The sequence below is a fragment of the Podarcis melisellensis genome (genome assembly GCF_964234715.1).
Source record: "Podarcis melisellensis genome assembly, chromosome: 16".
Lineage (NCBI taxonomy): Eukaryota > Metazoa > Chordata > Lepidosauria > Squamata > Lacertidae > Podarcis > Podarcis melisellensis.
In genome coordinates, this window is record NC_138533.1 from 31,100,264 (window position 1) to 31,127,262 (window position 26,999).

Below are 26,999 nucleotides of genomic sequence, written 5' to 3' on the forward strand. Positions count from 1 at the left end.
TCAACTGCAAAGTCACAGATATATATACTGTGGACCGCTGGGAGGAGCACAGAGAAAATAAACACCTTGGTGCACCTGTAGCAGCAAAAAAGTGGATGCCTTCATTTGCCTCACCTGAAATAAAACATGTCTCTCCTGTATCCCTCTCTACAGGCGCTGTAATACTCCAACGGTTTGATTTTACCTGGAAAGAATCCTTGTAATACACCAAGCCTAAAGTCTGGCCCGGGGACCTAACATGGCCCGCCAGTTGGTTTAATCCAGCCCCCACAGGCAGTTCCTTCCCTGGGTTCTAAAAAAAAGGTCAACAACTTTGGGGTAAAATCCTTTAAATGTAATGCAATAAAAGTCAATGAGGCTTTTGAGCACGTTTCACAATTTTTAAATTTTGTAAGATGCTTTGTGGGATAAAGATAATATATCTAATGGAACAGGCTCATGCGCCACAGCTTCAGTCTCATGCATGCTTACCTGGGAGTAAGCACTATTGAACTCAGCAAGCCTTATGTCCTTGCCCCACCTGCTGCTTTCCGAACTCCTCTTAACACCTCAAAGCCCACTGTGATGCAACAGGAAGCAAAATTTGGGTAAGTACCAACCAGTCGCCCCCATTTGCCGTAACAACAAACAGACTCCCTACAAATATGAAAGGGAATGAGCCTCTCTTTCAGATAAATTGGAGGTAGTAGATTTCACACTGCAAAAAGTCCTTCTGAATGTTTTCCCTCTCCTGTTTGCAATACACAGTCCTTTTTTTCTAAAATAAATGTTTAGGAGTACTCTCATTTTCCTACTCATATTGAAATACTGCCCGTCAATGAGGGCAAACTTAGATTCACGAAATGTTTAGGGGCATGCGTCCCCCCAGAAAAAAAGCACTGCCCATGCATATATATGCTGCAGAAAATGGCAGCTTACTCAAATCAAGCGTTTTGGGTGTGTGTATAGGGGTTTGATATTTAACAGTCACATCATAGATTTACATTTATTGTGGCCTAAACTCTCGTGGATTAGAGGCCACTTCAAGTAGGCTTACTTGAAGTGGCCTCAAATCCATGGGAGTTTACGCCACAGTAAATTAAAATTGTTTATGTGGATGTTAAATATCAAACCCCTAGGGGTCACTGTTGTTTTTAAAAAGAAGCAAGCGAAAGGAATTCTGTAATTTCAGCTGAATTAAGCTAACCTCCTGTTATGGTTTATTTATATACAGTGGTACCTCGGGTTAAGTACTTAATTCGTTCCGGAGGTCCATTATTAACCTGAAACCGTACTTAACCTGAAGCACCACTTTAGCTAATGGGGCCTCCCGCTGCTGCCGCGCCGCCAGAGCACGATTTCTGTTCTCATCCTGAAGCAAAGTTCTTAACCTGAGGTACTATTTCTGGGTTAGCGGAATCTGTAACCTGAAGCATATGTAACCTGAAGCGTATGTAACCCGAGGTACCACTGTACTGCTTTTTAATCCAAGGCAACAGTCCTGAATGAAGAAGGTCTACGGAATGGTTTGATTTTAGAAAGCCACTCCTCTTGCATCTCCAGTGTTTTGTCATCAACTGTGGTACGGGCTCCCTCTCCAAACCCTGCATTTTGTTTCACATTCTTCATTTAAGGAAGTTTGACATTAGAATACCAAACAAGAGAGCCTGCAGCAGTAACCACCCTGTCTGGGTATCCTATATCATATTCTTGAGTCCCAAATCCAGCAAAGATAGAAAAAAGAACATTAAGAGAGTGGAGGAAAGGTGGAACAAGCCACAAAAAAACACACACTCAGAAATGCAGGGGTGGGGGGAGAGAGTTCGCCACATCTGCACCATATATTTAAAGCTATCTTATATCAAGGCTTCCCCAAAGGTACCCTGGGAACTGTATTTGTTAATATTTCCCGTGACATCTATCTGCAACCTTTAAAAAAACTAGAGTTCCCAGGATTCGTTGGGAGAAGCCAGATTGTATAAGAGTGCTTTAAATGTATGGTGTGATGTGACATGTTATCATCACACCTGTAATATACTATTTGTTCTTTCACAAGTGCTGCAGCAAAATGTTGCAGTGCAGAGCACTCCCGTTCAGGGTTATTCCACTCAGGCTACTGCTTCTCATTCCTTTCTACTCCCCACCACACCTGCTCTAGAGTAAGTCTGTGGTGTGTTCTCACTGAGTCTTCATTGGGCTGTTCTTGGGTTGTCAACCTCTCTTATCCTTCCATAGAGCACTAATAATAATAATAATAATAATAATAATAATAATAAGTGATGTATGGAAGTGAGAGCTGGACCATAAAGAAGGCAGATCGCCGAAGAATTGATGCTTTTGAATTATGGTGCTGGAGGAGACTCTTGAGAGTCCCATGGACTGCAAGAAGATCAAACCTATCCATTCTGAAGGAAATCAGCCCTGAGTGCTCACTGGAAGGACAGATCCTGAAGCTGGGGCTCCAATACTTTGGGCACCTCATGAGAAGAGAAGACTCCCTGGAAAAGACCCTGATGTTGGGAAAGATGGAGGGCACAAGGAGAAGGGGACGACAGAGGACGAGATGGTTGGATAGTGTCTTCGAAGCTACAAACATGAGTCTGACCAAACTGCGGGAGGCAGTGGAAGACAGAAGTGCCTGGCGTGCTCTGGTCCATGGGGTCACGAAGAGTCGGACACGACTAAACGACTAAACAACAACAACAACAATAATTTCTGCAAACCTGAGGCCTCCTGCCAAGACTGCTGGTATCTCCCTCTTGTGCATGGGTGGTGCTGTTTTGGCTTCATGAGCAACAGCACCAATGGCACTCACAACCTGAATATTGGGATTTGATGAAATGGTTTATGATTAGCTGATAAAGTGGCTGGGGAAACCCAGTCAGATGGGTGGGGTATAAATAATAAAATGATGATGATGATGATGATGATGATGATGATTAGAGCTTGTTGACTGCACACACACCACAGATTCAAATTACAATCCCCCAAAGAGCCCTTGAGAAGTGTAGTTTGTTGCAGGCGCTTTGGAACTGTAGCTCTGTCACAAGTAAGTTATAGTTCTCGGGATTCTTCTGGGGGTGAGTGGGGGGAAAATTGCTTTAAATGTATGGTGTGTATCAGGCTTCCTCAACCTTGGCCCTCCAGATGTTTTTGGCCTACAACTCCCATGATCCCTAGCTAGCAGGACCAGTGGTCAGGGATGATGGGAATTGTAGTCTCAAAACATCTGGAGGGCCGAGGTTGAGGAAGCCTGGTGTATATGCAGTCGACAGGCCCCATTGGCCAATCATAATAATTTCATCTAATTCCACTATTCAGCCAAAACCTTACCTGTGTAGTCTAGACTTTTCTGGTGTTTAGTGTCAGAATGACAATCTTGGGTTGCCAGTTCCATTTTATTTATGATATAGTGGTTAGAGTGTCAAACTAGGAACTGGTACACCAGAGTTCAAGTCCCCACTTGGCTATGAAGCTCAATGGGTGACCTTGGGCCAGTCACTGCCTTTCAGCCTAACCTACCTCACAGGGTTGTTGTGGTGGTGGTGATTAAATGAGATGGGGGGAAACAATGTATGCCACACTGAGCTCCTTGGAGAAGAGGGTGGGATATAAATGCAACAAATAAATGCATTTACATTATTACAATTTTATCATTTTAACTTGTACGATCCATTGAGACAGATTTGTAATAGTTGGTATAAAGTAAAGGTAAAGGGACCCCTGACCAATAGGTCCAGTTGTGGCTGACTCTGGGGTTGCGGTGCTCATCTCGCTTTATTGGCTGAGGGAGCCGGTGTACAGCTTCTGGGTCATGTGACCAGCATGACTAAGCCGCTTCTGGCGAACCAGAGCAGCACACGGAAACGCCGTTTACCTTCCCGCCAGAGCGGTACCTATTTATCTACTTGCACTTTGACGTGCTTTTAACTGCTAGGTTGGCAGGAGCAGGGACCGAGCAACGGGAGCTCACCCCGTCGCAGGGATTCGAACCGCTGACTTTCTGATCGGTAAGTCCTAGGCTCTGTGGTTTAACCCACAGTACCACCTGCGTTCCTAATACTTGGCATATACAGTGTTTTTTATAGGTCAAATCGGGAAAAATAAATACAGTAAATGGACAAAGTAGAAAAAATCACAAAATGTTTAGGGGTATGCGTACCCCTGCATCCCCCCAGAAAAAAAGCACTGGGTATATAAATTCACTGATAAATAAATAAATGCAGAGAGACCATAATTACCCTTACAGCTGTTTTTCTTATTTTTTGTGGGTTTCACAAGCAACTGTAGCTCTTGCCACAAAAGGAAGCAAAGAGGAACTGAAAATAACCACAAGCTCTTCAGTTCTCTTTATTACACGTGTACAATTCCATGCCTTTGCAAAACAAAAAATCTTTCGCTCACGGAGGAAGGAGAGGGTGTAGAAGTTGTGACAAGATGTGGTGAAAGAGTGAGAAAATATTGAATGGGATGGGATATTGCATTCACCTGCCATTTTGCAATGCTCATTCACAAAACAGTTTGCAATATAAAATCAGTAATTCATAATAGGTAGGAACAGTAATCCATTAAAATCAATATAACAAATGCTACAGTGTATCCACGCTCTCGTAAAATCTCCCAGTTGGATTACCTGGAGTTGCTTGTGAAAACAATCTGGAGACTTGAGACTGGTCCAAAACAGGGTAGTAAGACTGCTAACCGAGACTGGAAGATCCGTCAGTCTTTTGCCATCTGCACTGATTTCCTGTTTATTTCTGGACTCAATTCAAAGTGCTGGCATTAACCTTTAAGTCCGGCGCCACCTGGTGGCTAAATTGTATATGACAGGTACTGCACAGACTCAGTTTGCCAGCCCAGAGTACTGTAACTAATTTGGCAGCCTGCTGGATCAGACCAAAGAGATATTTTTCTAGTCCTGCCTGTAGTTCTCACAGTGGCGAACCAGGGGCTTATGGGAAACTCGCAAGTAGGACCTGAGCGCAACAAAACTCTCCCCACTTTTAATTCCAGGCAGTTGGGACTCTATGACAGTGGAAGCAGAACATAGTCTTCTTTTAAAGCCATCTAACTTGATGAGCATCAAAGCATCCTGTGGCAGGGAGTTCCATAGCTGAACTAACTACGTGTCCTTTCGCCTGCCCTGAATCTTCCACCATTCAGCTTCGTTGGAGACCCCGGTTTCTACTATTATGAAATAAAGCGAGAAACTTCTCTCTAAGCACTTTCTTGCTTAATTTTATGCGCCTCTATCAGTGAAAAGCCACATATGTTACATCATTGACCAGAACTGAGCACAGTATTGTTGGTGTAATTTGGGGAAATGGGTGAAATTGCATTAGGTGCTTAGAGCATGTCTTAAGCAGCCCACCCCCGTACCCCCACGTCCGGATTCTGCTTAGAGAAAGACCCAGTTGCAATGGGGTGGTTAGAAACAGTTGAAGGTTAATGCCTAAAGCATGACTCATTCACGCACCCTTTCTTTAAGCAATCTGTGTACATGCAATATCATCGGCAAGAGTGTGAGGTATTCACTGAGAGCAAGGTATTTGTGCAAGGCATCAGCAGTGAAGCTAAAGGTATAATATGCTATATGGTAGAGAATTGTGAGCTGGTATGGTAAAGTGCTAGTGGATCTCTGTAAACTAGTACATTTACAAGCTTTACAGTGGTACCTCGGGTTAAGAACTTAATTCCTTCTGGAGGTCTGTTCTTAACCTGAAACTGTTCTTAACCTGAAGCACTACTTTAGCTAATGGGGCCTCCTGCTGCCGCCGCGCCGCCAAAGCACCATTTCTGTTCTCATCCTGAAGCAAAGTTCTTAACCTGAAGCACTATTTCTGGGTTAGCAGAGTCTGTAACCTGAAGCGTATGTAACCTGAGGTACCACTGTATTTCTAAAACCCAGAAGCGCCAGCTTGCGAAGGCAATGGGGTGGAGCTATGACATGCATGTGATGTCGGAAGAGTCAGGGGAGGGCTGGCCCCCACCCTAAAAACATTGAGGGGGCTCAAAAGGGCTTGGCCCCCAAGAGCTGGCGCCCTTGCTAAAACCAGAAGAACTGTGCTATAGGAGATTAGTTCATGATGTACCAGCCTCTCTTAAAGTTTATGTTGCTAGTGTGTTTTAAGCTTGTCTTAAACACTTTATACTTTGAAGTGAACTGAGCAGGCAAGGAGTTTCCTTAACCAAGAACTGTGTAAAAGATTGACTACTGGAAAGAAGGGGCGAATCTACACTGGTTGGATATAGCGTTAAACATGTGTTATAAAAAGGTGACACCAGATGGCGATGTAGAGCAGCAAACCTTCAACAATAGGAAATTGCTTTGAGAGCTACTGTATATTACATTGTTGTTTTTATAGCATTTTTACAGATCAGTGCAGATCCAGCCCAGGAAAACTCTGGTGTTCTGCTGGAAAACTCTGTGGGAGCTATGGACGCTCCACTGATCACACTGGCCGAAATGTGGTGTAGTAGCAACAACAGGTGGTGGGCCTAAGTTTAACAGGTTATGAGTCAACCGACTTCTACAAGTCTAACAAATATTGTATTCCAAGAGCAGTCACACTTCGTGTAAGGGCGTTATGATATGGACAGTCTTATTATCAATCAATTGTAATGATCCCTACCACAGAATTTATATTTTTTTTTAAAAACCAACTACAGCTGCACATTGGGTCAGCATTTGCATTCAGCTATGAAAATTCCAAGATGTGAAGTTCAAATTCTTTTGCCCCAATGTGCATTACTTTACACTTGCTTACATTTAATAATATTTGTTGTTATAATGCCCTTTCACCTACTTTGGAAATATTTTGGGGCTATGTGTGATATATACACATACATATAAACATGGCAGGTGAGGATGGAGTTAATTGGCAATGAACTGCTAGAAGTACAGTCTGCGACCCTACAATTGAAATACTTTTCACAGCAGCAGTGATTGTCAACACAATCGTCTTAGCGTTAATGGAGTCAACCTTTAAAACCCAAATAAGGCACAGAAACCTTTTTTTAGGCCTGTGGATTGTTGAGTAAATGCTGTGGTCATCACCCTCTTAAGCCACTTATCTGAGGGGAATAGGGGTTTCTTAACAACTCGCAACACCTTTAAGAAACTACAGTTCCCATGTCTTTGGGGGAAGCCATGACAATTTAAAGTGGTATGATACTGCCTTAAATGTCTAGTGCTGATACAGCCTAGAGAGAGGAATTGATTGAGTTTTTTTGTGCGTGCTTTTCTGTATTAGTTTTGCACGTACATGCAGATCCACACAAAGCATTTAAATCACATTCAGTGCATGTAATTTTCTGTGATACACATTTAAAGCAGAGGATTTCTCTCAAAGAATCTGTGAACTGTACTTAGGAATGCTACGAATTGCAGCTGTGAGGGGAGAAACTACAGTTCCCAAATATTCTTCGTGTTGTGTGTGCATTGCATGCATTTGAAACGCATGGCGTGGATACGTTAAGTGTCTTTTAAAAATAACCTTGAGAAAAGTCGCCCAGAAAACTCCTGTTAGGAGCGGGAAAGAGCAGATGCAAATACCAAAACAAGCAAACACGTTGGTATAAATTCTTCGGGAAGTAACTGGACGCTAACTTTTGTTTTTGAACAGTTATTTTTATCTGCGAGCTGCCTCGAGTCCCGTCCGGGGAAAAAGGCGGCGTATAAAATATAATTTCAACAACTAGTATTTTAATATATAATTTCAACAACTAGTATTTTCGTGACCCACTCCTAGTCTTTTTCTCACAATTAGATTCATTGGGGAGGGGGTGTTTTATTCTTTTTCTTCTCTTTTCCTTTTCCAGAGTGTATACTCAGGTAAAACCGGTATTTACGCTCTCGCCCCACCCCCACCCCATCTTCATTTTGTATGCGCAAATCATGTACGCGAGGCGAGGCGTTTGTTTCGTTTCCTTTATTCGATTAAAATAAAATAAAAAAAGATTGGAGAACGGGTAATAGAACAGAATGAAAAAAAGGAAACGCGCAAAAACAAGGGAGGTAAAGAGCGCGTGCGCGAGGAGGTTGGCCCCCCCCTTCCCCTCCTCTCCTCACCAGTTTCCTTCAGAAACGCTTTTCTCCTCAGGGACGGAGCAATCTTGTCCCACGCCGGGCGCCGTCGACGGCGGGAGTCAGCTTCCCTGCCTGCCTTGCCCGCCTCGGCAGGGCGGCGCTGTGAAGGGGGCGTGTGACGCCGGCTGCCGGCTGCTGCCTTTTCCTCCTGCTCCTCCCTCTCCCTCAGTCCGCCTTTCCTTCGCCGCTTATTTAGGCTCGGGCGCCCCTTTTCCGCGCCGCTTCCTCGCGCGCTTTCTTCGTCGCCGCCTGCCTGCCTCCCTCAGTTCCTTCCATGGCGTTCAGGCGGGTCGTTGCGGTGGCCGCGGCCGCCGCTTGCGGGTTGGCGGGCGGCTCTGTCTTCTTCTCTGCGGTGCCTCTCGGGAAGCAGCAGCAGCAGCAGGTGGTGGGGAAAAGCTCCGGCGACGCCCCGGTTCCCCTGCCTCCGTCCGCGGCTCCTCCGCCAGGGCTGCTGCTTCTGTCTTCGCCGGCCAACGCAGCCTCCTGCCCCGCCACGGCGCCTGGCTGGCTGGAGAAGCCCAACTGCGGCTATTGGGACGACAACTGGGACAGGTAAAGCGAAGCATCTTCAGGCCTCTTGGCGGGCGGGAGAAAATCCCATTCCCCACCCCCCCCCAAAAAAAAAACACCTCCCCAAGGTAATAGGAGCAGGCCAAGATGCCGTAAGTTGGCAACCCTTCAAAAGCACAGGAGCACTCCAGGCTGCTCTCTGCTGGCAACCCCTCATCCCACCCAACCCCCGCCATGGACTTCGCCATCGTCATATTTTAATCATTCTGTTGCTTTCTTATTTATATAAAGTGCTTTTCCCTTCACCAGAAAAGAAAATGAAAGTGAAAAATGAAACGCTGGCTCTTCCCGGTTGTCGAAAGAGCTGCATCTCCAGACGATTTCGTGGGTTTGAAGTGCAGTGTTGATAAAATGAGGGGGTGGATTTTCCCGGCCTTTGCTTTAAGGAGCTGCTGCCTCTTAATTACATGGGCATTGAGTGGGGGATAGATCATGTGCTTTGTAATAGGTGTTTTGTGTTTTAAGGTTCTGGTGTTTTAAGACATCGTGATGCAGAAATACTTTCATAAATCAGAGTTGGTGGTACAACTTTGATTGACTTTATCGTCGTCTAGTACAGGGATGACAGGCCCTTCGTCATGTTAATACAAAATATGGCGAGAAATCCCTCTTGGGGAATGAGGAAACTTGAGAACTTAGTCAAACAGTGGAACATAAATCTGCTGAAATAAGGATTCTAAAAAGTCATTTAGTCCATGTGTCCCAAAACAGTCAGGTAAATGTCTCCAGGAAGCTGCAAAGCCCAAAGGTAATGCATAACTCCAGGGAATGCTCTCTGGGAACAAGTAGTTGTGGCTTAAGAGCCATTGTCTAATCCTAGTTGAAAGCCATCTAAGTTCCTCACTACCTCTACATCCTGTAGCAGTGTATTTCATAAATGATGTGTTGTGTGATATTTATTATGGAGTTCTGGCATAATATAAACAGATGCAGGGACTCTGCCCTGGCACAAATGAAGGCTATGTTGGGGTCTTTGTTTTGTATGAGCTAGGAGTCCAAATAAAAATAACTTGTTTAAATAGAATTTATCCATTTTGAATGGGGCTTAGTTGATGAAACGTGCATGTGAGTAAATGCAATTCTGTAAGAAAGATGTATGCTTTAAGATAAGTGTCTGAACTTGTTGCAGCGGGCAATCTTCATTGTGGAGAGATGGGAAATGTCTCTCCTAATATAATACAACCATTCCCTTCAGTACCTCTAAAAAAAAGTACAGTTTTTAAAATATCTGCAGCCTAATTAAACAAAAGCACATTCTTAACCCAAACACTTTGAGTAACTTTACTGAATTGCAATCTTAGAATGGATTATCTCCCTGTTTTTCCTGGAGAGTTACGCAGTCTATACACACGATCTGTTTCCTACCATATTTGACTCCCTGCTTGCCATTTTTTAAGGCCCATATTCTCACTGGGAGAGAATCCCAATCTATTCAGTGACTGCAAAATGTTAAAAAATACCTCAAAAAACAAACTTGTATTTTTTACAAGAAGACTTTTCTCTCATCTTTTCAGTGTTCAGTTATGGTTGTACATTTTAATTTGCATTAGCATTTGACTACAGCACTAAATGGCTGTAGTTTTTCCTTACTAACACCTTGAGTGACAAGAGGTAAATGTGATCCAGTGTATTTATTGCCAAACATTTATTCCATTGTATCTGGATGCTCAGGGTGCCCAGAAACCTGATGGTCACTTGTACTCAGCACTTGCTACCCCACCTACCTCTGTCCAGCAAGCAGTTTTATATTTTCAACTATTTCTGCCACAGGTCAAGATTCATCCCTAGTTGTGGCTTGTATTGGCTCGGAGGGCTCCTTACACAGCTTTTAACTACAGGCAGTGCTGAAATGCACATGTATGTTACTGTGAATATGTGATTTACATAGACTTCTGGTAAATCTTGTGAGATGTGGTTGCTGAACTTATATCTGAGAACCACACTTGTACTTCTTGCCACTTCCCTATGTTCACCTTAAGAAATGTTGAGAAACTTAATAGGAGAAGTTGCATTCAGTCTGCCAAGTTTATGAAAGCTTAATGTGAACAAACTCTAATGGATGTCTGCTCTTGAACTGGTATTTATGCTTCACCCTTGTTTGCTGAAGCACAGCTGTGCCTGGGGTGGAAAATGAAAATTGAGGAGTATACCTAGCAATTTTCAGCAGGATGTGGATTCATTCTCTTAATATCCAAGGAGATTTAAATTGGTGATGAGTCAAAATTATGAATTCAGCACTCATTGTTAATAAACTCGACTCTTTACCATGCCACAACAATGCAAATATAATTCCCCACTTAACATATTTAGGTGGTTATGTTGACTCCTGGCAGTTTAGGAGAGTCTTCTACACCAGTATTGGATGTGAAAGGACATTTTAATAATTGGGGTTAGAGAACCTTTAGAGAATCTCAAAATAACAGAAAGTTTCCTGATGAGATCGGGTATAAATCTATTAAATAATATACAGTGGTACCTCAGGTTACAGACGCTTCAGGTTACAGACTCCGCTAACCCATAAATAGTACCTCAGGTTAAGAATTTTGCTTCAGGATGAGAACAGAAATTGTGCAGTGGCTGCGCGGCGGGAGCGGGAGGCCCCATTAGCTAACGTGGTACCTCAGGTTAAGAACAGTTTCAGGTTAAGACAGGGCCTTCAGAATGGATGAAGTTCTTAACCTGAGGTACCACTGGAACGAATTAAGTTACTAACCCAAGGTACCACTGTATCTGCTTGCACTCTGACATGCTTTTGAACTGCTAGGTTGGCAGGAGCTGGGACCAAGCAACGGGAGCTTACCCCGTTGCGGGGATTCGAACCGCCGACCTTCCGATCGGCAAGCCCAAGGCTCAGTGGTTTACACCACAGTGCCATCCGTGTCCCACGGGGCTGATGGTAGGTGTAGTCTAAAACATCTGGAGAGTACCAGGGTAGGGAAGGCTGAGCTAGAGGGAAGTGCTAAGCTCATACTTTTATTTAATTCCTTCCCAGATGGTTCTATCTCTGGTTTAATAACACTAAATCTGAGCAAAAGTCCTCCCACCTCCTAATTTTATAATGGCTTGGCACCACTACACATTGCAGATGTGTGCACAAATAAATGAGAGGCTTATTACGGATATGTCATTTGGTGACATCTGTTCAAACTTGGCTTATTCCCTTCTATGGCACAACACTGCAGTTTCTCAACTGTACCCACCATGGGGAAAACCACTTTTCTGTCTCACTTCAAAGTCTATATTATCTAGCTTTTCTTCAAAATCGTTCTGAGAGCAGTGAATAGGTAAACTCGGAACAGGTGCACAATCATGTGTCAGCTCATATGCTAGAATTGTAAACTTTGGTATTAAAATTTTGCCTTGCTAGCATGTTTCAATTTTTAGCACGTTTAACTTTTATGCTGTGAACTGCCCTGTGATCTTCAGATGAAGGATGGCATACTAATGTAATATATAAGTAATATATATAATAAATATTCTTTGGGTCCCTGAGGACTTTGCAGAGAAGTTCTTGGATCGGTTTGATAGCAATGAACAATTAGTTATATTGCTTGCCAGGCCAATATTTTTCATTTTAAAACTTCAAGTTTTCTTAATTTTGTTAATATTTTTTTTTTAAAAATAGAGTTTATCAAAATTAATTAGCCGGGCAATAGTCCATCTAATTCAATATTGTCAACACTGATAGGCAGCAAATCTTCAGGGTTTCAGGCTTGGACCTCCCTCCCCCCACACTATTTGGAGATACTGGGGATTGAACCTGGGACCTCCTATATGCTTTTCTGCTGAGCTATGGCCCTTCCCCAAAGCTGTGAAGGCCATACATATCTGTCTTCTGTTCTGTATCTCATACCTCTTATCTCATGGTTCTGCTTAAACTGTTAAGTACTAAGATAACTTCTGGGTGTGAACGGGACATAAGACTATCTGTAAATAAACTAAAGGAAAATATGTGGGGTGGGTACAGTTCTGGCTTGTTTCTAACGTCCAGACTTCGGAATCGCATTAAGTGGTGCATGTATTTGCAGTTGTGCTAGTGGTACAGTGGTGCCTCGCAAGACGAAATTAATTCGTTCCGCAAGTCTTTTCGTCTTGCGAGTTTTTCGTCTTGCGAAGCACGGTTTCCCATAGGAATGCATTAAAAATCAATTAATGCGTTCCTATGGAAACCGCCTTCAGACCAGGTCCGGGGACAGTCTGTCCCCCGACCTCTTCTGAAGGCCGGCGGGGGGCGAAAGTCTTTGCTTCCCCCCCGCCTGCCTTCCCGGGAGAGCGGAGAAACGCAGCGCTGCGAAGCAAGCCCATAGGGAAATTCATTTTGCGAAGCGCCTCCAAAACGGAAAACCCTTTCGTCTAGCGGGTTTTTCGTCTTGCGAGGCGTTCGTCTTGCGGGACACCACTATATTGTGGAAACTAAGTTGTTCCTATTGTAGCAGCTTCATCAAGTAGCATTTACAATTTCTTCCCTTAAAAAAAAATCTGATTCAAACTGGGTCAAACTAAATTGGGTTAGTTTCTTAAGCACCAAGTCGGGGTCTGAATCAAATCTAGTGGTTGGTGCACACCCCTACAAAGTATGTGAGAAGAGAAATACTTGGTGCTGCTATATTGCTGTTATGAAATGTATTAATAGCATAAACATCATCAAAAAGATGTACAATATTTAATGTGTTCTGTGTTCTGTTATATATACTTTCTTTTGTGCTAGTCCACTTTGTCTTCCAGAAATTAAAATAACTCTTTGACTCTTCTATAATATTCCAAAACTTTAAAAAACCACATTTGAGTACATAAGCTGATATTTACTTGCAAGAATTTCCCCTTTCATTGCTAAAAGCTGAGACAGCTGTGAGAAATCAGAACAGAAGGAAAAGAATGGGGAAATGTTCCAGATGGATGATGGGAAAACCTACAATCTTGTACCCTGTTGGCAGAAAAGATCCAAAGATATTGGCTGAACTGGTGCATTAATGGACCAGTGAAAATACAGTGATTAATAATTTCAGACACTGGAATGAAACTGAGCAACTCCAAATGGCTGCTTCAGAAGATGAGTCTTGGTATAGGGCTGGTTCATGTACTAGTGCAGTGGTTCCCAAACCCCTCCCCACCACAGATCACTTAAAAATTGCTTAGGATCTTGGCAGACCACTTAATAAATTATTTGCCTGCTGTAGTAGTTGTAGTGCATTGTGCTTAGATGCTGTATGTATTTTTACGCACGCATTCCAGACTCATGCCTCAGTTCTTTGGTATGTCTAAAAGTGTTTCTTTGGGCACCCAGTCATACCTCTAAATCTCTCATTGCACTAGACTCCCGAAGCTATGCATTGCTGCCTTTTCTTTCTGGCTTCACAAACTGCCCCCAAACTGCCTTTCTCAATGGGTAGAAATGAGACATTATTGAGATGTTGAACTTCTTACTGAGGGATTGCGTGGGGGGTATAATGTGAGCATTGTTACAGTGGTACCTCTGTACCAAACACTTCTGGTTATGAACGCTTCAGGTTATGAGCTCCACTAATCCGGAAGTAGCTGCTCCTGGTTGCAAACTTTGCCCCAGGATGCGAATGGAAATTGTGCACCAGAGGGAGGCCCCATTAGCGAAATCGCGCCTCAGGATAAGAACGGTTTCAGCTTAAGAATGGACCTCCCGAACGAATTAAGTTCATAACCAGAGGTACCACTGTAAATCTGGTTGATTTTGTCAAGCGAATACGTTGCACTGAAAAGGATGTTGTTGGGTCACTTCATTTGCATGTCCAGTTATCTTATTACAGGAGTATCTTAACATAGAGCTCTATGTATGTTGTTGGACTCCCCAATTCCCACTGGCCCCAGCCAGCATGACCAGTGGTCAAGAATTATGGGCATTATAGTCAGACATCTGGTGAGCACTATGTTGGCTACCTCTGCCCCATTGCTTAATGATACAGAAATATAAACTTCAAAATGATTTTCAGGAGAGAACCACTGGCTCTTATGAACCTGAAAAAGAAAAATGAAGAGACTGGGGAAGAGGAGGACTCATCTCGTCTAGCCCACTACAAAGCAAAAGCTACCAGACACATATTCCTCATACGCCATTCTCAGTACAACACAGATGGGAACAGTGATAAAGAGAGAATTCTGACCAAGCTTGGTACGTATGACTGGCCTTTTCATACCTCAGAGCTGGGGGAGAAAGCAAACTTGCCAGTTTATTTACTGATTTGATTGCCTCTTGTTAAAATGTGGGGGAGGGAAACTATTCAGTCACCCTTAGTACTTTGCGGCAGAGACCAGAGTGTTGTTCTTAACAGGTAGATTATTCACATTTGAATTGGCATTTAGGCATTGCAAACTTTTGTTGGTCAGCTGTGTAAATAAATAGTTGCAGTAGCTGTGTCATTTCATCCCCAAGTCTGTTGCCCAGCCTTTTCTGCCCCCAGTGCCTTCTCTGCCAATGCTGAAAGAGCAATATTTGGCCTAGTTTGCTGTTGCAGTAAGGAGCACAGCTGGACACATTATTTCTTCCCCTCTTATCCAATATGACTGGCTTTTCTGATGCACAGGAAAACTTTATATTGCAGCATTTCTCTGTAGGTTCACTTGGTCTTGCCTATTAATCAAATCACTAAGTCTAGTGGTTTTCAAATCCCTCTTTCTCTTGCTTCTCATCCCTTTGCTCTTATTTGCTCATTGCCTGTACTTGGCTACCCTAATCCATGTGAAGGTTTCCTACTCTTTGAGAAGATCCCACCCTTGCTGATTGGTATGCTTTGAACTGCCTCCCAGAATACCTGTATGTTGCCCCACCCCCCGCTTCTTCAAATCTTTCAAAGCCCTCCTTTTCCATATAGTTTTTGGCTCAGCACCCTAGTTCCCATCTCCTAGCAACTATTCCTGTCGCCAAGGCTAAGCATATGTAACTGAAACAAATGCATATATTTTCTTTACACTTGCCTACTCTACCCTTCCCTTCTACTTATTTATCCTCTGTTGAATTTTAGATTATAATTTTGTACTGCTATAAAGCATCATACATATATATTTTATAGTATATATATATATATATATATATACATATATATAAAACAATATTATTAAATAGTTTTACAAACAATGCAACCTTCTTCCTGATTAAACAAACCCTTGATTAGCAAGGAGGCCCCATTTGGAATTCTACTTGTGCTTCCACATATTCAGAAATTCCTTGTATCTGTTTGGATGAAGATACAAGTGGAAAGAACAGCAGTGCCAATAACTGTTTGGCATCACTGTGCTGGGACAAAAGGTCTACATAATGTAGAAATCTTATTTTACTGCCCCGCCCCCAGGAATGTGTTAAAAGAGACACACTGCAATTTATACATTGCCTTAATTTTCAGGTCGTGAACAAGCTGAGTTGACAGGGCAAAGGCTTGCAAGCTTGGGACTGAAATTTGATAAAATTGTCCATTCTTCTATGACCAGAGCAACTGAAACAACCAACATCATCAGCAAGCATCTTCCTGGTGAGTGAATTCTCTTGTTTAATCAGGAAACATAATTTGTTCTAAATAGACAGTGTGGCTTTCATAAGCACAGAGTGGGCCATGCAGACTAAGCTGAGTGCATTCTTGAATCAAAGCATAGACATATGGTGCCTGATTAAGCCCTTGCATAGGCATTTTAGATGGGGAATTTTAGTTGGAATTGGGCTTTTTTTTTGTTCCTAAGTTTTATGTCTTCAGTCTGCCTTTATGTCATTAAAAAAACAAAACACTACATTTGTGTGTTACGTGAATTGTTTGCCTGCCCTGGAATATTCTGATGAAGGCCTGTTAAATGTTTTTGATAAACATCTCCCATGTATTCCTAATATATTTACTGTTTATTAATTTTAATTGTGTGAGAACCAATATTGACTGCAAAGTGGGAAAGAACACATAGTGATATGTTTAAGAGAACGTTAGTACATAGAATAATAGAATCATAGAATTGTATTGTACTGTTGGAAGGGACCACAAGGGTCATCTAGTGCAACCATGCAATGCAGGAATCTTTTGCTCAACATGGGGCTTGAACACACGACCCTGAAATTAAGTCTTGCGCTCTACCGACTAAACTACCAAGGTGTTTGCTGCAGAGGTTTGCCCAAATTCTTTCCTCTATGTTAGTGGTGGGGAACCACTCTGATCCCCCATGTCTGGATGTTCTGAGATAAGAGCGCAGGTGCACTGGGTTACCATAGCAACAGAGCAAGCTCAAGTGTATGACTTGCTGAGTCGTTCACCCTTCCATTGGTTCAGGAGATATGCCTACGAGTAGAGACAGGTATAATAGTCACTGGGGCATTGCTTTCATTATGTGACATCTTGTCTGGTCCTGTTCTGATGTTGCGCCTGTCCTGATATTGTTCTGTTTGCTGTCAGGGTCTGACTGAATCTGTGAGAGTTGGGGGAAGAGGTTGTGGGTTTTACACAGCAGCGTTAGCTAGCATGGTGATATATCTTTACGTCAAGGACCAGAAAAAATGTACATAGTAGGTAGTAGCGCTTAGCTTTGTCTTGTGTCTGGAGACAATAAACTCTTTGTTACTTTGAACTGAGTGGGAGGAGTTTTTCCCTTAACTTGGAATTCTAGAAGAAACTGGCTGCTGGAAGCAAGAAATCTCTTAAGACTCTGCTGGGGGCTGCACATACTCTGCTGATACATCACACTGGCTGAGATGTGAAAAACCAATTGGCTTCCACAAGTCACCAACAAGACCTTTTCTCTTAATCTGTCTCTGACACGATGCACGTTACTTGTACAAGGAGTACATTCTAGCACAAAACCTTCAGGTCATGCACTATTCTTCCTTGCTTGTCATAACGAGTTTACAACCAGGGTATTAAAAGATTTTCAGTACCTTTGATATGCTAACTTACTTTGTATAGATGCAGATCTAGAGTTTAATGTCAGAGATGGCCCTGGAGACAAGGCTCTGAAATGCATGTCTGCATTTTTCTTCCCCCAGGGGTGAAGAAATCAAGCACTGACCTTCTGCGTGAAGGAGCTCCAATTGAACCAAATCCTCCTAGTTCCCACTGGAAGCCAGAAGCTGTGGTAAGATTTTTGTATAAGCAATCGCCTTAATGTTGTGTAATCTTTGGCTTTACTTATAGCAATGTAGACCAGTTTCCTCAACTTTCTTCTGTCTGCTAATCCACCCAAAGTGGCACATGCTGATTAACAGAATATTTTATTAAACAAGAATATTTTCATCCAACAGCAAAAGGAATTAACATTTCAATATATCACTAGAGAGAGAACTTTAAAGAATGGGAGCCACAGCAGCAAGGTCCTACCTTTTTTCTTTAATCATTCTGAACTCGGTGAATGAGGAAACACAGAACAAAGCCCAGCTTAATGACCTAATAAACAGGATGAGGCACAGTTAGTAGCACCTCCTATAAGTTATCCATTGCCCAGGCGGCGTAGAGTTTAAAAGGCACGACCCAGCACACTGAGTTTGGTCCAGAAGAGGTATGTTCTGTGCAGTCCATTTCTATTGATAAGATGGACTTCAGATGGTGGAGAAAAATAGCCTTCAGTAGGGCAGTAATCCCAGCAGGTTATTGAGGTTGGATAATGACCTCTGTATCTTGATCAGAAATGTCAAAATCCTTTTCTGTAGCCAACACTAATGGTAAGTTAAAGATGAAAAGCTTGTGCATGTTTAAATATATACACCAATAACCAATTATCTGCCTTTTAGCAGTATTATGAAGATGGGGCTCGGATTGAAGCTGCCTTCCGAAACTACATTCATAGGGCTGATGTAAAGCAGGAAGAGGATAGCTATGAAATCTACGTCTGTCATGCTAATGTCATTCGTTACATAGTTTGCAGGTAACTATGGCATTGAAACAAACTGGTGGGTATGGGAAACCTTCTGATTGGCTCTTCATAACCAAAACAATAATGTGCTAACCCTTAACTTAAGCAATCAAATGCATTTAGCGGTTCTGAGTTATTTGGAGAGGGTGTGTGCACAGTAAAATGAACAGCTGTCCAGAGAGCATATGACTGCCAGATTAACTTGAAGCTTTGCTTTAATCTCTATTTTTGAGTAGGGGATTTTAAAACAAATAGACCTTCCATATGAAACGTATTATGAAATTTAGAAATGGAAAAATGAGAATGCAGCTTATCTATTTCTTCTTGCAGAACCTCCAAATCCTGGACCAGAGTTTGGGTTAGCAAAACAAATTATTACTTAAATGCAAAATAACTGTCTAGCAGGTCTTCTGCCCCCGAGCTGTGAAACTGGATTTCCCTTCTTGCATCAAATAAATGTTCTGAGAGATGTACAGTTGTCCCTCATGTTACATCTTGCTCAACTCTACCATTTTTGGTTGCATCTTCTAAGGCAGTGTAACCTTGGTTTCTTTGAACTGTGCTGAAGACCTGTTTGGGTTGAAAGAGATGCTGAATTTAGTTAAGTGCTTCTGTTTTGGAAGTGCAGCATGAGAACAGAGCATACAGGCTTAAGCATCCATAACTAAAGTGCACTTAGCCTGCACTGGATACTTGGGCTTTTAGTGCTGAAGTTTGAGCTCTCTGGAATCAATTACAATCGTACCTTGGTTTTTGAACAGAATGCGTTCCGGAAGTCCGTTCGACTTCTGAAATGTTCAGAAACCAAGGCACGGCTTCTGATTGGCTGCAGGGGCGTCCTGAGGCCAATCGGAAGCTGCGGAAACCATGCCATAAGTTTGGCTTCCAAGGCAAAGTTCCCAAACCGGAACACCTACTTCCGGGTTTGCGGCGTTTGAGTTCCAAGTTGTTCATGAACTAAGCTGTTCGAAAACCAAGGTACGACTGTACCGTCCAAACTCATTATGTTTAGGTGCCTACTGAAGAAATTTCTGTTTAAGAAGGATTTAGCCCAGGTTGTGACCCAGTCATGTATGGAATATCAATTTATTTTATATCTGAAAAGGTAGTTTTGCTGCTTTTTTTGTAGGGATGACTTTATTGTTTTTAGAGCTTGTTGAATTTATTTTTAGAGATTATGTTTTTATCTTGTACACCACCTTGATGGTTTTATGCTGTGAAGCAATTAATTACTATTCACAGGTTCCATTGGGGGTGGTGTGTTCTCAGAATGAGTTTGCTATCCAGGAGGAGTTGTTGAAAATGTGTGCAGTGGTAGTTTTCTGGGAGGCTTAAACATTTCTGGGAGACATGGAGCCCAGTATGCCATCCATATATTAGACAAATTGAACATTATGAGCTCAGAAAGTTGAGTGTGTTTAGAGTTGCTTTGTTTGCGTAGGCAAGAAACATTAGGTAGGAATAGCTAGTCTGAGATCAAATATTCCATCACAGCTCAGCTGTTTTGAGCTGGACTATCGTGTTGCAAGCCTCATACACCTATCTGCATTTGTTTAACAGTGTATTGCAAACAAGTAAGAAATGAGCTGGCAGTCAACATTGCAAAAGCAAATGAGACCTGAAATTTCAAAAGTTGATAAGATCACCTTTATCTGGATAGGGATCTGCCTTAAGAAATGTCATATCATGTAGTGCAAGCCTGATAAGAGGCTGACCCTGTTCCTGCAACCTTCCACATTGAAACGTGACTATTGCCACATAGAGAGGTTAAAAGCCTTCTTAGTTGCATATTAAAACCTAGGGTGTCTGCTGACCTTTTGCTAGATTATAACCTCCATAACAACCTCTTGTGTAGCTTCCCTTTAATATTTAATATCCTGTCTATATTAGTACACATCTGTTACATTACATTTCTAATAGAGGGTGACATGTGTGCTTGCGCTGGCTAACTAGATTAACAGTGCAAGTGATAAAGAGTAGTTTATGTGTGAACCATATTTCAGTGTATGTAGAAACAGATGGTACGTTAAGCTCTTTGTATGGTTTCAGAGTTGTACTGATGTCTTTCTGCTGAACTTATAACTATCACGCTATGCCAGCAAATGATCATTTTTTGAAAGAGTGATTTGTACTTGAAACCATTGTAGTAACTGACTCTTGCAAAAGATGGACACGGTTGTTGGACTTGAGGCAAGGTGGCTGAGTATTTGTTGTTGTTGTTGTTTAGTCGTTTAGTCGTGTCCGACTCTTCGTGACCCCATGGACCAGAGAACGCCAGGCACCTCTGTCCTCTACTGCCTCCTGCAGTTTGGTCAAACTCATGCTGGTAGCCTCGAAAACACTATCCAACCATCTCGTCCTCTGTCGCCCCCTTCTCCTTGTGCCCTCCATCTTTCCCAACATCAGGGTCTTCTCCAGGGAGTCTTCTCTTCTCATGAGGTGGCCAAAGTACTGGAGCCTCAGCTTCACAATCTGTCCTTCCAGTGAGCACTCAGGGTTGATTTCCTTCAGTATGGAGAGGTTTGATCTTCTTGCAGTCCATGGGACTCTCAAGAGTCTCCTCCAGCACCATAATTCAAAAGCATCAATTCTTCGGCGATCAGCCTTCTTTATGGTCCAGCTCTCACTTCCATACATCACTACTGGGAAAACCATAGCTTTAACTATACGAACCTTTGTTGGCAAGGTGATGTCTCTACTTCTCAAGATGCTGTCTAGGCCTGTCATTGCCCTTCTCCCAAGAAGCAGGCGTCTTTTAATTTTGTGGCTGCTGTCACCATCTGCAGTGATAATTGAGCCCAAGAAAGTAAAATCTCTCACTACCTCCATTTCTTCCCCTTCTATTTGCCAGGAGGTGATGGGACCAGTGGCCATGATCTTCGGTTTTTTGATGTTGAGCTTCAGACCATATTTTGCGCTCTCCTCTTTCACCCTCATTAAAAGGTTCTTTAATTCCTCCTCACTTTCTGCCATCAAGGTTGTGTCATCTGCATATCTGAGGTTGTTGATATTTCTTCCGGCAATCTTAATTCCGGCTAGGGATTCATCCAGCCCAGCCTTTCGCATGATGAATTCTGCATATAAGTTAAATAAGCAGGGAGACAAAATACAGCCTTGTCGTACTCCTTTCCCAATTTTGAACCAATCAGTTGTTCCATATCCAGTTCTAACTGTAGCTTCTTGTCCCACATAGAGATTTCTCAGCAGACAGATGAGGTGATCTGGCACTCCCATTTCTTTAAGAACTTGCCATAGTTTGCCGTGGTCGACACAGTCAAAGGCTTTTGCATAGTCAATGAAGCAGAAGTAGATGTCTTTCTGGAACTCTCTAGCTTTCTCCATAATCCAGCGCATGTTTGCAATTTGGTCTCTGGTTCCTCTGCCTCTTCTAAATCCAGCTTGCACTTCTGGGAGTTCTCGGTCCACATACTGCTTGAGCCTTCCTTGTAGAATTTTAAGCATAACCTTGCCAGCGTGTGAAATGAGTGCAATTGTGCGGTAGTTGGAGCATTCTTTGGCACTGCCCTTCTTTGGGATTGGGATGTAGACTGATCTTCTCCAATCTTCTGGCCACTGCTGAGTTTTCCAAACTTGCTGGCATATTGAGTGTAGCACCTTAACAGCATCATCTTTTAAAATTTTGAATAGTTCAGCTGGAATACCGTCACTTCCACTGGCCTTGTTATTTGCAGTGCTTTCTAAGGCCCATTTGACTTCACTCTCCAGGATGTCTGGCTCAAGGTCAGCAACCACACTACCTGGGGTATACGGGACATCCATTTCTTTCTGGTATAATTCCTCTGTGTATTCTTGCCACCTCTTCTTGATGTCTTCTGCTTCTGTTAGGTCCTTTCCACTTTTGTCCTTTATTATGGAAATCTTTGTACGAAATGTTCCTTTCATATCTCCAATTTTCTTGAACAGATCTCTGGTTCTTCCCATTCTATTGCTTTCCTCTATTTCTTTGCATTGCTCGTTTAAGAAGGTCTTCTTGTCTCTCCTTGCTATTCTTTGGAAATCTGCATTCAATTTCCTGTATCTTTCACCATCTCCCTCGCATTTTGCTTGCCTTCTCTCCCCCGCTATTTGTAAGGCCTCATTGGACAGCCACTTTGCTTTCTTGCATTTCCTTTTCATTGGGATGGTTTTCGTTGCTGCCTCCTGTATAATGTTACGAGCCTCCATCCATAGTTCTTCAGGCACTCTGTCCACCAAATCTAAATCCTTAAACCTGTTCCTCACTTCCACTGTGTATTCATAAGGGATTTGACTTAGATTGTATCTTACCGGCCCAGTGGTTTTTCCTACTTTCTTCAGTTTAAGCTTGAATTTTGCTATAAGAAGCTGATGATCTGAGCCACAGTCAGCTCCAGGTCTTGTTTTTGCTGACTGTATAGAGCTTCTCCATCTTTGGCTGCAGAGAATATAATCAATCTGATTTTGATGCTGCCCATCTGGTGATGTCCATGTGTAGAGTCGTCTCTTGTGTTGTTGGAAAAGCGTGTTTGTGATGACCAGCTTGTTCTCTTGACAGAACTCTATTAGCCTTTGCCCTGCTTCGTTTTGATCTCCAAGGCCAAACTTGCCAGTTGTTCCTTTTATCTCTTGACTCCCTACTTTAGCATTCCAATCCCCTATGATGAGAAGAACATCCTTCTTTGGTGTCACTTCTATAAGGTGTTGTAAGTCTTCATAGAATTGGTCAATTTCAGTTTCTTCAGCACCAGTAGTTGGTGCATAAACTTGGATTACTGTGATGTTAAAAGGTCTGCCTTGGATTCGTATCGAGATCATTCTATCAGTGTAATAAGTTAGTGTAATAAGTTAGTATTACACTAACTTAAAAGAACAGTTTAGTTTCTGGGACTACTGTTCAATTTAATGTATCTCTTTGGAATTCAGGTCAAAGGAAAGATCATGCAGGTCTGCCTCTTTCCTCAAAATTGGGCACACTCATTTAAGTATTTATAGCCTGTACTCCTTGAAGTAATGAACCTTTTTTCTCCCCTCCCCCCCACTACATTTCACCGTTCATACAATCCCAAATGTTTGTTTTAATTTTGAAATTTAACAAATGTTATATGGGCACAATGAAATCCCATGTTTTACATTTCTGAAATTACATATTGGTCTATGGTGGGATTTTTCTCCTGTGCACATAACCACCTCTCTCTTTTGATATTGTTTCACATAAGAAGGCTTGCTGACTACATTGTAACTTTATTTGTCCTAACGTTTCACCTGGTCAGTGTTTTTTTAAATAAATGTAATGGACGCAGACTTTACCATTGTGTTATAAAAAGACTAGATAACTTTATATCTTCATTCGTCTGGCCTTTCACTGCAAAATCACAAATTATCTCCCCAGAGTATATTTTTCTTCCATGTTTACAATTAACAGGCAAAATAGCTTAGCCCGTCTTCTTACTGTGTGTGCTAGGTATTTTCTTGAATGTATTGGGCCTCTAAATCCAAGTAGGATTTTATTAATTAATGGAAACCACAGGACAGGGGAGAGTTCTTGTGCTCAGATCCTGCTTGCTGGTTTCCCACAGGCATCTGGTTGGCCACTGTGAGAACAGGACACTGGCCATTGGCCTGATCTAGCACACTCTTATGTTCTTACGCTATCTCTGAGATCAGTTCCACTGATGCTCATAGTGATTTGTTATTTCCATCAGCTGTCTCTTCTTCCTACCTGGAAGTGATAATCTCACACAATGCAAGAGCCAAAAGGTCCTTTTGCTTGGAATAAATTTGCCTTATGAATTGGGGTTGAGTCACTAGATGGTGAGGGTGGGTGAACCAACCTTGCAAATGAGGGATAGGTAAGCTGGCTTCACCTCTTTGTGTGATGCCTCTGGAAACTTATCTCTGGATTTGCTGGGTGAAGTTTAAAATCCCTCAGTAAGCCTAAAAATGAAAATGAAAAATATCAGGTTGGCCCTGGCTGCTGATTAGGAAGCCCCTCATAGCCACTGGGAGCCTTAGGTCGAAGTTGGGACCCTTGATACTGAAGTGCAGTTCAGTGGATGGCCTTACGCTTTGGATGGCCTTGTGCTCTGTACTGTAGAATCCAGCCTCTTACAGGAATCTCATTCCCACTTAAAGTACCTGCAACTTGCAAAGTGCTATGGTGAATTGTAGGAATGTTAATCAGTTTTGGATAACTCCTGAGGCAAAGCAAGGTTCCCTGGAGGGAATTTTCAGCTTGCTAAAAGTAAGGTGGGATCTGTACAAGGCAGCACATGTTGTAGCAGGGACGTCAGCAAGTTAGCCATCAAAAGCAAGCGGCAGGCAGGTGTTTGCCAAAAGTGAAAGTAGTATCTCTAAGCTTACTGTAATGCCAAGTGTGTGGGGTGGAAGCAAGAGGGCAGGAGGACTCCATTGTGACTGAGACTTCAGATTTGTAATCAGAAGGATTTTACTGTGCTTGCAATGTCATTTATTTCTGTAAAAAAAACCCAAAACCACACCTTTTTTATTTCTCGGTTGCAAAGGGTAGGAGTGTTTCTGTTCTGAATTTGCTATCGTGTACATATTGAAGCTGAAATGCTAATGTGTTCAATGCAAAAAGAACAGTGAAAAGAAGCACAACTCATTTCAAAATGCTGAAGTAACTGCTTTCCTTATCTTTTTCAGAGCTTTACAATTTCCTCCCGAAGGTTGGCTTCGGATATCCCTCAACAATGGCAGCATCACCCACCTGGTCATCCGCCCTAGTGGCAAAGTGGCGCTTCGATTGCTCGGTGACACAGGCTTTATGCCTCCTGAGAAAATCACACGCAGCTGAGTGGGCCTTTTCTGGCACCGCTGGTGCCGCTGTGGTGTACAAGGTTATGGCTTGGTAGGAAATTGTGTTTCACAGTGTACTCAGTGAATGCCTACTCTTTCCCCCACTTCATTTATCTGTAAATAGAAGGGCTGTTCAGCATTGCTGTGTTCATGGTGCTTTTGGCACATTCCACAAAGTACTTCTGCAGTACATTCTCCTGGTCCATTAAAATGAATGGAGACATTACAGCAGTACTTAATGAATGAACCTAAAACCAGAGAATCTACAAACTTAACTCATGTGAGGGTGCCACTTGCCTGGCTGCAACAAGAAAGGTTCCCAGGCTTCTTACCAAAGCATATTGCTGTGTGTGGAGATGATTTCCCCCTCTCTTCTGTGGAAAGAGGATATAGAAATACCACAGGATTAGAAAGCTATTCTTTGCATTGGTAATCGGCAAAATTATTTTTGCTAGATCAGCAAGAGTCGGGGGCAAAGCGGTTTCAACTTAATAATTTAGCTCCCTTACATGTCCGTGTTACTTTAGAGCAAAAGGTTGGAAACTGAAAATGTGCAAAAGGCGGGAACAAGAGTAGACTATGATGCTGCAATGGCTGCTTGAACAGCCCTTCTCACGATGGTATCCAAGGTGAAGAGAGACTATCTAAAAGGAGACTGGAGTTGATTCTTTTCTTCTTGTCCTTCAATATCACATACGATTGTTCTTATCTGAAAATGAGTGTTCTCATTTGCTTTACAAATGCCCCTCTCACACGATTAGTGTAGAAGTCTCAACTGAACCACTCCTCAAGGCCTGGACTTATTAGCAGTAGTTATGGTTACATGTCATTTGTCATTATTCCCATTGAGGCAAAGCACACCTGGGGACACGGGTGCTAAACTAAATTTAGAAGTGAGCCTCCTCCTTACCACCTCCAAGAGCATAGCCTGCACTATTTCTTCAGCATGCTTATTTGTCTTATTTTATAATGTATCAAAACTACTTTTTTTGAAATGGAATCTGCTGTTGGTGAAATGCTACCTGGAAAAAGGTGGTGGTCTGTCTTTCAATCAATGCAAACAAAGTTATCTTTGTAAAATATCTGCAAATATAGTTTTTTATTAACTTTCACGAGGCTTCCTTGATATCAAGAGTTGCTAATAGCAGTGGTTATTTTCTCTTCAGGTAAATAATGCTCGAACAATTGACCTCTTAGCATTTATGGGCTGGTTTTTAGTCTGCTTATGGTGCTTGTAGGTACATGATTTTGCTAATGGAGTGAGTTCTAAGTGTGTGGGGAAGATCTGAAGGGGTGAAACTCATGAGCTAGTGCCAAGCCCTGAATTTAGAGTCCCTTTCAGTGCAGCCGTGGGAACGGGAAGCGGTCACAGCACTGATGGAGCATACCCAAGGGGAGCTACATGGCAATCTTGCCACAGGCGTGGCAGTGTGGAGCCCCTTCCCTACCCACGGGGATCCTTGCACACCCCCAGCCCCATGGCTGTCGCTGCCCAGCTCTATGGATCCTCTTGTCTTGGGCGCTGCTGCTGTTCCTGGCTGCTCCACTCTGCAGTACCAGGTACTGGGCCTCCACTGTTCTTGTTTATTTCTCCTGTTTTGTGTTTTATGTAGGACTGTGCAGAAAATACCAGCTCTAAGGAACTGTAATCAGCAGCAGTTAACGTAAGCACTCTGTTGTTATCAGACCAAACTAGTCCAGCATTTTCTCACAGCAGACG

The 26,999-nt window shown here is 42.6% G+C and overlaps 1 protein-coding gene across 2 annotated transcripts; it reads left to right on the forward strand.

The window, feature by feature from the left end:
- Positions 1-8,192: 8,192 nt before the first annotated feature.
- On the forward strand, positions 8,193-25,759 carry PGAM5 (PGAM family member 5, mitochondrial serine/threonine protein phosphatase). 2 transcript variants are annotated; one of them, XM_081893472.1, is made up of 6 exons: positions 8,193-8,620; positions 14,602-14,780; positions 16,009-16,134; positions 17,622-17,710; positions 18,363-18,496; positions 25,127-25,759. In XM_081893472.1, the coding sequence occupies exons 1-6, from the start codon at positions 8,343-8,345 to the stop codon at positions 25,275-25,277; spliced, it is 957 nt and encodes a 318-aa protein (XP_081749598.1). In that variant the 5' UTR covers positions 8,193-8,342; the 3' UTR covers positions 25,278-25,759. The 2 variants fall into 2 exon arrangements, with proteins under 2 accessions (XP_081749598.1, XP_081749599.1); XM_081893473.1 differs by having other exon boundaries at positions 18,366-18,496.
- Positions 25,760-26,999: the final 1,240 nt, after the last annotated feature.